At 47.1% G+C, this 12,166-nt stretch overlaps 1 protein-coding gene across 1 annotated transcript in view; it reads left to right on the top strand.

The window, feature by feature from the left end:
* GRIP2 (glutamate receptor interacting protein 2) overlaps nt 1–12,166 on the top strand; it is a 251,579-nt gene that overhangs the window by 201,377 nt on the left and 38,036 nt on the right. Inside the window, exons 8-12 of the mRNA XM_058845269.1 lie at nt 5,147–5,294; nt 6,846–7,015; nt 9,649–9,774; nt 10,421–10,573; nt 10,796–10,982. Coding sequence (XP_058701252.1) covers nt 5,147–5,294; nt 6,846–7,015; nt 9,649–9,774; nt 10,421–10,573; nt 10,796–10,982 — 784 coding nt within the window. The remainder of the gene's footprint in view (nt 1–5,146; nt 5,295–6,845; nt 7,016–9,648; nt 9,775–10,420; nt 10,574–10,795; nt 10,983–12,166) is intronic.

The raw sequence follows: 12,166 nt of genomic DNA, 5'->3' as shown, positions 1-12,166 counted from the left end.
CCAGAGGGGTTTCTGTCTCCCTGGAGCCATAACCTGGACTAGGTTGGAGTCTTTTCCACAAATCTCACAAACCAGTCCAACATGCCTGAGCCTAGGATTCAGTGAGGAATAGGAGTCCGTGAGGCTGTTTCCTGATTTTTCTGTGTGGAGGAAAACAGAAAGAATCTGAAGCTGAGAAAGTTTGATGCCATGTCACCCCTGAGGAAAGAGAGCTGAGAAAACCAGAACTCACCCATGCAATGTGTACCAGGATAAGAGAGCTCCTTGTGACAGCCCTGAGGGATTTCTGCATCCTGTTGAGTCTCCTAAGCAAAATCTTTTGCCTTCCTTTTGGTAGAAGCTCCACAAGCATGGACAGAGTGGCTCTTCCCTTGAGGGGGTGGCTGCCAGGAGCTGGGCAGAGTGTGCCATACAGACAAGTTCTCCATGGAAGAGCTGGAAGGGAAAGCTGATGCCTCAGTGGTTGCCTGCATGCTGCCTGGCTTCTCCCACATCCCATAGGAGCAGCTTCTCTTTGGAAAGTGGCTGCTGCTCATAATAAGGAGGAAATACTTAAACCATGGGAAACAAACTACCCAAAACCTATTTTCTACCTTTCTATGATTTTTTGGGGCACCTGGGCAGTAAGGGATGTCCATTCCTCTCCTTGAAGGCTGCTCCAGGGAGGGGAGCAAATGGAGGTAAGGAGGGATTTTGCATGGAGCTGTCAAGTCTGAACAATAGTAAACAATTAACTGTGCATGGGAAATGGGCCTTTAGGAAGGTTTATTCTTTTTGCAGTCCATGGTGTCTATGTTGCAGAAAGCTGATTGTTTTAAAACCTGACTTGGAGCAAAAATGGCCATGAAGGTGATTTGGTGTCTTGGTGTTTCTTCTCAAGTAATTCTCTCACCTAGAACTGTGAGGGTTGAGTGAACATGGAGAGACAGCAGAGTTTTATGCAGTGCCTCTCCATCTTGTGCTACTAATCTCTGGACCAGAACTAGCTACTTCCCAAAAATGTAAAACCTGCCCCTTTCTTACATAACTTCTGCCAAAAGAGTGCTCTCTGCAACCCTGTAAAGGAATATATTTGTCCTGCTTTTCTTTAAGGCAAGATGATACAGAACATGTTGCTTACAACAATCTCTGCAGGCAGTTTTGCCAGGCACCAGCTAATAATTGCAGTGGGAGATGAGTACATCATCCCCAGTTCACAACTATTACAGCCGCTGGAAGATGATGAGGGAAGGGAGGAGCTGGTGCTAAAAGTGGTCTGGTAATATTTTCAGCCTAAAAGAAAGACTCTTAATTTCCATTTTGAAAACCTGGTGAAGGGGCTGGGGACAACACAGTGAAGTGGTGCCTTTCCTGTTCATCCTCAGGAAAATAGAGGTTTTTACATGGTGCTCACTCTCTGCTGCAGCTGTATGTGCTGGGGTGGTGTGGGCTGACCCTTGAGGAGGGAAAGTTGTTTTTCTGTATCTGTTGTTGGTGAGAGACCAGGGTTGCTGCGGGGGAGCATTGAATCATGGCATTCCCCAGCTGTCTCTGTGGTTTTCCAGCCAAAATTGTGCACTGGGGATGATCTGCATGGGGCCAGCCCTGCCCTTGGTGTGAGGGATGTGGCAGCTGCCTGCCATCGCTACTGAGCATCCCCTGGCTGTTGGAATTTCACCAGGGAGGCTGGTGTAGGATCGGACCATAGCAGGCTTTTTGTCAGGTTGGCTGAGATTTCTCAAGGCCACTGAAGGAATTAAAATAATCTGCTATTTCCATTTAAAAGGAGTGCCAACTGGGCATGGACCCTCCTGGGGCATTGGGAAAATCTCTGCCCATCTGATGCCAGATGATTTCTGCAATGAACAGATGCTTTCCCATGGCTGTGCTTTATCTTATGGGCCTTTTAAAAAACAGGGGAGAATGAAAAAAAAAATCACCTCAAATAAACTGACCAGCCAGAAAATAGTATTTCAGTAGTTACTTTGTAAATAATCTGTTTGCCATGTACCAAGAATCTGGGCTGCAAGCCTTTAGGGTTGACTCACAAAGGGGGGAAGGTTGCTGCCGGAGATGATGGATGAGCAAAATGGTTTGCTGTGTCCTTTTCCTCCTCTCCCTTCCGCTGGCTGCCCCTCCACCCATTCAGTTTTAGGCTGAAGTTTCTTAAGCCTGTGGAGCTCTCCTGCTGCCAGAGGGGAGGGCTGGTGGTGTCCCACAAGTGGGTGATGTGTCAGTGTCTGCCGAGCAGTGGCAGGGGCTGGAGCCTGAAGGATGTCAAATGCTTACGTATGCCTGTTAAGCTGCAGGGGACGAGAGCTGCTGGGCTGTGTCAGGAAGGGTTTCCCCAGTTTGATTCTTCTAGGAGTTTTTGGTTTATTTTGTTTGCATTAGCAAGGGAGGTCCCTTTCCCTTTCCTTCCCCCTTTGCCCTTCCCCTTTGCCCTTTCCCCTCTCCCCCTTCCCCTTTCCATCTCCCCTTTCCTCTTTCCCCTTTTACTTCTTATTTTCCCTTTCCTTTTCCCTTTCCCTTCTTCTCATTTTCTATTCCCTTCTCTCTCCCAAATTTCAAATTTCCTGCATTGCAGCAGGAAAAATTCATCCCTACCTTTACACTTGGCTTATTCCCCAAGCAATTGCACCTTCCAGGCTGGTTACAAGAGCCATTAGAGAGGTGGTCAAAGTCAAGTGAGGCTCAGAAACCTAGTGCAAGAATGAAAACCCCCATAAGTACTTCCTTAAAAAGCAGCTTCTGAGAGAAAGATCTTCTAGAAAACCCCTGCCAACCCCCTGTTTTGAGTGGTGGGGTGATCACCTTTCCCATATCGTCAGCACTGGGGTAATTGAGAACCTGGAGCAGGCTCTGTTTCCATCAGAATATTGTATCCATCAGAATATTGCCAAGTACCCCGCAAGCATATGGGTGTGAGCAGGTGTTGCACAGCCCTTTGTGTCCTCCTGGGAGGTTGTAGCTGTGCATGATGGTGCAGAAACACCTTCTGGTGCCAGTCAACAATGCCAATTGACTCCTTACAGTAAGGTTATTGCATGCACAACTAAACCCACCACACATGGCTTGCTTTGTGCCTTCCATGTTCGTTTAAAATTAGCTTGGATGTAATAGCTCCATGGTAATCACACCTCACAAATATTGCTGGATTGCTGACTCATGACCTTTGATTTGAGGCAAATCTCCTCCTAGAATAATTAACAGAGGCTTGTCTGGTATTTCCTCAATAAATGCCTCTATAAAATGGATTTGGAGCAATTCTTGTCTGTGATGGAGATGAGAATTAAAAGGGACAGTGAGGTGACCTGTGCTGTGTGTGGTAGGAGGAGTGACCATGGGCTGGAGGCAGGACTGTGGTTTCCCATAGTCTTACTAATAGGCCTGGTCCTGAGTTCCTGAGGCTCTTTCTTCTCACCATCATCATGCTGAGACCTCCCTGGAAGCACCTGGCAAAGCTGAGAAGCTTGGACTCTGGGTAAACTGGAGAGGAGTAGGTATTTTCCTTGCAAAGAAAGGTGTGATGGTCCAGCAAGTAATTTTTATTTTCCTTATCTTCTTCCTTTCAGCTGGAGGGACATAAATCCGTGTCCCTCTTCAGAGGAAATGTGCTGGACATACACAGGCTGCAAAAACTGACATATACCTGGTGTTTGCTGTTGGAAGAGGTCCTCAGTCTCTTGGTGCTTCCTTTGCTAACAAATGCTTAAGTACACCTTCAGCAGGCTTTAGCTGGGTGCTTTGTGTATCTTTTGATTAAACTGGGACTGTGCTTTTTACCAGGGCCTGCTGATCTCCCCAGTGGTCCTTTTCATCAGAGAATAAACAGTGTTTTATGTGAAGCCTGCATAACCTTTAACGTGGCTCATTCCTTCTGCTTCCTCCCCTGTGAAAAATGTCACTGTGAGTAGACCAGAGCCTGAACATCCCTTGGCTGATCCCCAAGGGGAATTTCCAAGGTAAATTGCTGTCTCCAGAGACTCAGCATCTTCAACAAATCTCAGAAAAGTCCTTGCTGAAGCTTAGCTTCCCAGATCTGCATTAATACTCCCATTTATCAGAGAGCAAGAATGAGCCATGCACCAGGTTTGGAGCCAAGTAGCATCAGCATTTTTAGTGGAGCATATCTTTGGAAGGGAACAGCCTTACTATGAATAATTAAGGGCTGAGGAGGCATCAGGTGCTCAGAGGGCTCTGCTGGCCTTTCCTTTGAAGTGGATGTCTGGGTCTTCATGAGTGCTTTCCTGGGGCTGTCACCTACACAGGGGGTGCTGGTTATTGGATGTGTGATGGTGATAACACATTTGTGAATCCCACCTCTTTGTGATGGCTTTAGGTAATCTGGAAGCAAATGTGTGTAGCAGAGCTGGAGGGAATTTCTGTCTAATCAGCCAGAAACATAGGCTTTCTTTGTCCTCCCCCTTCCTTAGAAGAGATGGATAGGTTTGGTGCAGGCTTATGCTAACAGGTGCAATTTCGTAGGAGTTCTGTAGTCTCACTTCTATTAATCTCTGCTTATTGCAGAGATGCATCTTTTAAAAATGAGTTGCCCCTGTATTGTCTGATGGGAGAGGAGGCTGTTGTGAGCAGGGGGTTGGCAGATCTGTGCTCCCACTGCTCCTCACACTGGAGGAGCTCAAACAAGCAGTTGAGGTGGCATTTTGAAACTGGTGCTGAAGCACAGAGGAGTTGACTGGCTTGTCATTAGCCATGAGACTTCTGAGTACTTCAGAAAGTGGGATCCTTTATCCTTGTGCCTTTTCTTTTTGGTTTATTTGGGAAAAAGCCAGTAACAGTGATGTCATTATGATCTTCTTTTTTGTGCTTGTAACACCATCGATGTGACTATTGCAGAGCCTTTGAGCAATCTATTCCTCAATATTGCTATTTAATCCAAAGAAAAGAGAGAGGAGAGTTCTCTCCATGAGTGAATTGTTGTATGATCATTAATTAGTCTTCATTATCATGTAGATTTTGTGCAGAGGCAATTTTGCTTCTTGAGTGTTCTTCTTTGCTGAGTCACCTTGTGACATGGACCATAGATGTCCAAGCTAAAGATTTGCTGCTTCACATGGCAAGTCAGCACTGTTGGCCAGCCCCTGCATTTAGAGATGGAAAGGGCTGTATGAGAAGTATCTTCAGGTGCTCTCTTGTTTTGCAGATACTGTAGCAAATGCTTCTGGTCCTTTGCTAGTTGAAATAGCAAAGACTCCAGGGTCTACGCTGGGAATCACACTGACCACAGCCATGCATCGGAACAAGCAGGTCATTGTCATCGACAAGATCAAGCCAGCCAGCGTGGTGGACAGGTACAGATCTGAACAGGCTGCTCCTAGCTCTGCTTTTCCTTTCCCTGCTGCTTTTTTGTCCCGTTTTAGTTATAAGCCATTCTTCTCAGTCTTGCCTTGAAATCTTCATGTCCACACGTTCTTAGACTTTTTGTGCTAAAAATATCTGATCCACCAGCAGTGGACACTCCTCACCAGAAATGCAGGTAACTCAGTGCATGTGAAAGCTGAGCTTTAAAAGCCTCAGGTCTGACTGCCCTGAAGTTATGAAATGGCTAAGGCCTATTATGAAAACTTCTGGCTTTTCCTGACAGGCAAGGCAGGAAGCCCTTTATGTAGGGATGCACAGACAGGCTGCTGTGCAGCACGAGCTGTGTTCAGTCCTGTTGCTGAGCTGAACTCCTGGCTCCCAGGACTTAATCACACTGCTGGATGAGCCCTTAGCCATCCAGACTGGCTATGAGGGGGCACTCTTGCAAACTTAAAAGATTTTTTGTGAAGCCACCAACAGCACTGGCTCAAACATGAATGTGTTGGTTTTGCATGGGCTGGTTTTTGGTAGCAGGGGGCCACAGAGGTGGCTTCTGTGGGAAGCTGCTGGAAGCTTCCACCATGTCTGGCAGAGCCAATCTCTGATGGTTCTGAAGATGGACATGCTGCTGGTCAAAGCTGGGCCAATTAGAGATGGTGGTAATGCCTCTGTGATGACATATTTAAGAAGAAAACAAAGTCACACGCAGTGTTAATTCCAGCTAGAGAGGAGGAGGAGGTGATAACATGTGAGGGAAACAACATAGAGACACCAAGGTCAGTGGAGAAGGAGGGAGAGGAGGTGCTCCAGGTGCTGGAGCCGAGGTTCCTCTGCAGGCCATGGTGAGGCAGCTGCGCCCCTGCAGCCCTTGGGGATCCATGGGAGATACAGAGATCCATGTACAGCCCATGGGGATCCATGGGGGATACAGAGATCCATGTACAGCCCATGGGGATCCAGGGGAGATACAGAGATCCATGTACAGCCCCTGGGGATCCATGGGGGAATGCAGAGATCCATGTACAGCCCCTGGGGATCCATGGGAGATACAGAGATCCATGTACAGCCCCTGGGGATCCATGGGGGATGCAGAGATCCATGTACAGCCCATGGGGATCCATGGGGGATGCAGAGATCCATGTACAGCCCCTGGGGATCCATGGGGGATACAGAGATCCATGTACAGCCCCTGGGGATCCAGGGGAGATACAGAGATCCATGTACAGCCCCTGGGGATCCATGGGGGATGCAGAGATCCATGTACAGCCCCTGGGGATCCATGGGGGATGCAGAGATCCATGGGGGATGCAGAGATCTACCAGCAGCCCCTGGAGGATGTGCCCATGACCATGACAATAACCCTAGCTGAGTAATTCTTGAACCTGAGGTTCAAACTGGAATGAAAAAAAATCATATATGAAAAGAAATAAACAAGAATTTGAGCACTAATTTGCAGTTGAGTTTTGTGTGTGTTCTCCTTACTGAAAGGACATGGATTTTGGCTGTGTGTGTAATTACCTCTCCTGCTGTTTCCTTTGCAGATGTGGTGCATTGCACGTTGGCGACCACATTCTCTCCATTGATGGCACAAGCACCGAGCACTGCTCCTTGTTAGAGGCAACTCAGCTTTTAGCTGCCACATCTGAAAATGTTAAGCTGGAGATATTACCTGTTCACCAAAGCAGGCTGCCTTTGAAGCCTCCAGAAACAGGTGTGACTTCTGTGCCTACATTGCTGGTCACTCTCAAAACTCACTTTAGGTCCCTACAATGGGTTCTTGCTTTTGAGTGCTGGCAACAGATTCCAAAGAGAGACATCTGTTGAGGGAAAAAAATGGATGTTTTGATGAAATGTGTGTGATTAGATGATGTTCTTCAAGGATGTGAATAGGAAAAAGAGGCAACATCTGAACATCTGTGCTTGAATAGGGAAATTGGAGATGGGAATCCCGGGGTTTTGCAGTGCTGAGTGCTGTGCAAGCCACTTCCTTCGTGCGTCAGATAAGAGACTTTAATCAAGAGGGAGGAAAACAACCATGCTGCTGGCACATATATTTCCAAGCTCAGTTTTTATTTGCCTTGTAAGGCTTTGTAAAGGATGTATTCAGTAGCTGGACTGGTGGACTGATGGACTTCCAAAAGCTGGAATGTAAGTGTTCATCTTTCAGACCAGACTGCTCGAGAGGCAGCTGTGTCTGGGCAGCCAGGGGTAGAGTGAATGCATCTGTAGCTGCAGGTTTCCACCACCCATACAAAAGAAATACCAAGGAAATAAATTCTGGCTCCAGTAAGATCAATCCTAAAATGCCTGTAAAATGTCATTAGGAATTCATCCTGGTGAGCATTCTTGTTGCCCACTTTTAGTTTCTCCCACCACATGAGAAGCTGTCTCAGGCTCTCCTATAAATTTCATTGTGACCATGGCCTCAGTATTAGTATATTTTTTATAGCTCTTGCCCAGTTTTTTTACACTCTGTACTGGCAGGTTTGTAATTCAGGTGTTTTGGATGTGACTGTTCATTACCAGTCCCCTTTTCCACCATTTTCAATCACTTGTCTCTCAGGGACATACATTTTAATAATATTGATGCACAGTAGCCCTGGGCACAGCTTCTCTTTCCACTCTCTTCTAGGGTGGTTTGGGGAAAGGAGGGAAATATCTTATGGTCTTCATTAAATTGATACAGTGAAACCTAAAACCTAAAAACATCTCCATGTCTAGAAATAAATTCCTTACATGTCCAGTCCAATTTGTGCAGAACTGAAGCAGTTTAATGAAGTGAATGGATGACTTGACCTTTGTTCCCAGGAAAAAAATGGAAAGCTATAAACCTTTTTCAATGGCTGTTAAAATTAAGAATTTTCCTCCTTCCATTAGTGCCCTGTTCAAAATCTTGAGAATATGTGCATTGAGCAGCTGCTCAGGAGAAGGAGGCTGTGTGGAAGGACAGCTCCATGTGATCAGAGCCTGTTTACCCAAACCCCCGTACACAGATCAGTTTGCAGTGGCAGAAATACAGAACACAAACTTGGGACAATAATTGCAACGCTTGACTATGAAAACTCAGGGATGTAACAATTGTTCCCACTTTTGATTAAACTCTTTAACACATGAGGGATGTTAGTGCCAGCTAAGGAAGGATGTTGTGCCAGCTCCACAGGCTGCTCTTTCTGAGTTAGCAAATAGGGATAGTGAAGAAGCATGGACCCTGCAAAAGCAAACTCTTGTGGTTGACAAGAGAGTGGAGTCCAGGGAAGGAAGCTGAGGAGAGGATATGATGCAGACCCATTCCTGTTCAGCACATGCATTACTGAATCCCTTCAGCCTATGCCTACATGGTGTTTGTCATTATATTTTTTTTAAAGTGGTTTCTTCTGCAATCAGCATCTGGTTGGAGGAGGTGGAGAAGGATCTGAAGCTGGATCAGTGGCCAGGCAAAAATATGGCCTAATGCTGGAGCATGGGATTTGTCAGACTGAGTTGGCTTTCTCTGTGGTGCTGGGGGCATTTGGAGAGTTTGTGGGAGGATTATGCCTTGCTCACAGGATCAATGAGGGCAGATGGTGTCCAGGAGCAGTGCTGGGATGGATGGGTTTCCTCAGGCAGGGATAATGTGTGAAAGATTGAGGAAAGCTGTTGCAGGGTTTTTTTTACAGAGTTGTCCAAAATGCCTTCTTTCCCCCAGTTTGCTGACAGCTGAGTTTCAAAGGCACATTTTTTCTGTTGTCAGATGTAAGCTAAGAATTAATAGACAACTGGGAGAGTTTTAGTTGTTATAAGTGGATTAAATTATTTTGTATATATGCCCATAAGCTCTGTCCCTTATGCTCAAAGTGTTTAATTTTATTAAGAACTTTTCTTTTTGTCTAGATATGGCTAATTTGATTGTTGTTTTTAAAAGCTGCCTGGCTCAAAATTTAATTTTGAAAATACACAAAATAGAAACCCCAGAGCTGGAAGTGTATTTTTTAAAGCTTGATAGACTAAGTGCTAAACTCACTAAATGTTTAGCAAAGACTAAATATAATCACTATATTATCTGGAAAATCTGACCTAAATGATTTAATGCCTATGATGCACACATAGAAAATGGATGTCTGCTGTTCAAGGCACTAAGAGATCACCTTTAGAGGTGGATTTCTGCCACTTTGCATCGAGTGTCATGAGGTTATGTGTGGTTGCGTTTTTGCTGCTGATGCTTGAAATGCTGTGGTTGGGTCCTGACCTGTTCAGAGACAGTTTGAGGCTCTTTTCTACAATCTCCTGGTTTATGGCTCTTACCTTTTCTTTCTCTCTTTTCTCCTTCCTGCCTGTGGGGATTTCTGCTCCCCTGGATGCCATCAGTCAAGGTGCAGAAGAGTGACCACCATCACTGCTGGGACCCTTGTGTCAATTACTGTCACACCCACCACCCTGGACACTGCAAGACACCCACTTGGAACCAGACATCTGGACAGGATTACTGCAAATGTAACCTCAGTGCATGGCATTGCCCTCATCCTGCCTGTGTTCATTCCTGTTGTGCCCCTCCATTGCCTTAATATTCAGGTTCATAGTCAGGCTTGTCACTTGTTTCCTCCTCAGTCAACTGGTTTTGTTTCCACAGCCCAGTGCTGAGGTACAAAGTCAGTATCTGCAGCCCAGCACACACAGATCTGGTAACTGGGACAAGGGCAGTGTGCTGGGCAGACCCATGCATCCATCCTCTGACGCCCCATTCCTGTGCCTGGTTTCATACAGCAAAAATGAGTTGCTGTGGGACAAGGAAGGTTGTTCTCTGGTGTTGTGTAGGAATGTGATACAGCAACACATCCAGCTCAGCCCTCGTGCCATACAGCTTGTTAACAGCAGGATTATGGCTGCTTCAAAATCTGTAGATGCACTTCTGTGAGCTTTGTGCTGCCCCAGGTTTCTTGTCTTGTGGCAGTAAGATAGGGAAGAGGACACATTGCACTGTGTCCAAGCTGTGGAAAGCAAACATTCCTTGGGCCTTGGGCCCTGGAGCTGGAAAGGAGGAGCTGCTCCAAACCCACGAGTTGTTTGGTGACACTGTTAGCGAGTGACCCCTGTGCTGCAGCCCCTGTGCACGTCCCTAACTCGCTCTGTGTTTCCCCAGCTCTGGTGGCTGCCAACTTCTCGTCTCCCACCATGAACGCGCAGGGATTCCCGTGCCAGAACTCGAACACGCTACCTCGCAGCTCCCACCCCATGAGCCCCCGCACCACCATGCTGAGGAGGAGGCAGAAGAAGAAGGAGCACAAGAGCTCACGTAAGAGCAGTCTTGGGCCAGGCTGGGTTGGAGGGGGCATGCACGTTTGCCTTGCTGTCCTTGGTGTCAGCTGTTAGCCAGGGTAGAAGCACTTGTCTCAGCACTGTCAGTGCCTCTCTCCTCCTTGGTGGCTGTCCCCACCACCGCCAGACCAAGGTCTATGAGCCAGGCTGTTATGTCGCCCATGGCTGCCCTGACCTCCTGCCTTTCTCATCCTCTCAGTGTCACTGGCCTCCAGCACGGTGGGTCCTGGCGGGCAGATAGTCCACACGGAGACAACAGAGGTGGTCCTCAGGGGAGACCCTTTGAATGGCTTCGGACTTCAGCTCCAGGGAGGCATCTTTGCTACGGAAACTCTGTCTTCCCCACCTCTCGTCCGTTTTATTGAGCCTGACAGCCCGGCAGAGAGGTTAGAGACCTTGCCCTTGGATGCTGATGGTGCTGCTGCTGAACATTTCATGGTTTGGTTTGTTTTCTCTCCTCAGAGGCTCATTTAGATATTTACTATCATCCTTGTAATATCTCCCATTCTTCACTGGGCATGGTTTACTGTCACTGCCATTTCTGCACTCGTCGGCTGACCGCGGCCTCCCTCGCACCCCAGGTGAACGTCTTGGCACCAGGCTGCGGCTGGTCTGGGAGGAGGAGGAAGGGAGTGTGTGTCTGTGTGAGAGTGCCATTCCCATTCCTTTTTTTTTTTTTTTTTAAATTCTTCTTTGAAAGATAAATCATTTATATAGGTGCAAAAAGGGAAAGGTCTAAATAAGTGGCCCCTGCAAAATGTTTTCTGACAGATTTCATTGTAGCAGAGCCCAGCTAAATAAAGAGGCCATAAAGACAAGGCTTTGAACCACAGAGATAGGGCTCTAGTTGAGGAGCAGGTAGGTGCTGCACTTAATCCCTCCTGCTTTTGGCTGTGTAATGCTGGGACAAGTGCAGAAGGCAGGAACAGCATTAACTGCTCTCTGTCATCCCTAAGGACACTGGGACCAGTGACTTCTCCAGTGGTGGAGCCTCAGCTCTGGAGTTCAGCTGCTCCCAATACCCTTGCTGGCTGGATTTAGAGTCTGCTTGAGTGCCTGTGCACTACAATGTGGGTGTCTTCCGACAAGGCTTTTGTTACTAAACCGGTCAGGTCCTAACATGGCTTGATCTCTTGAGGGGTTTAAAGGAGAGCTGATTTTGTTAGTCTGGAACTTAATGTCCCTGTGCTCATTTCTCTTCCCAGTGATTGCTTCTCTTCACAGTGATTACCACTGTGGTTTGTCCTGCCTAAGGGTGCCAAAGCTGCAACGTGGCAGTACTCAGTGCCTGCTGCAGACCCTTTCTTGGAAGTCTCTGATGGCCCCATCAGCATGTGCTGAAGGTTTGGTGTCTCCAAGCCAGCCCAGAAAAAGAACACATAGCGGAGTTGTAGATTTGTATGGCAGGGAAGGTATCTGCAAAATGAAATGCAAGTCCTTGCTGTGCAGACCAGTGTCTGTGTTGTAGCCTCTCCAGTCAGCTGGGGCAAGGTGAACAGGAGTAGCTGGTGCTTGTGTCTGTGGGAAGACAGTGACAAGGGGCTGGCAGAGGAAAAAGAGCTGTCTTGAT

The sequence above is a fragment of the Poecile atricapillus genome, chromosome 9 (assembly GCF_030490865.1).
Source record: "Poecile atricapillus isolate bPoeAtr1 chromosome 9, bPoeAtr1.hap1, whole genome shotgun sequence".
Taxonomy (NCBI): Eukaryota; Metazoa; Chordata; class Aves; order Passeriformes; family Paridae; genus Poecile; species Poecile atricapillus.
Note: the sequence above shows the minus strand (reverse complement) of the source record. Positions and strands in the feature narration are given on the sequence as shown.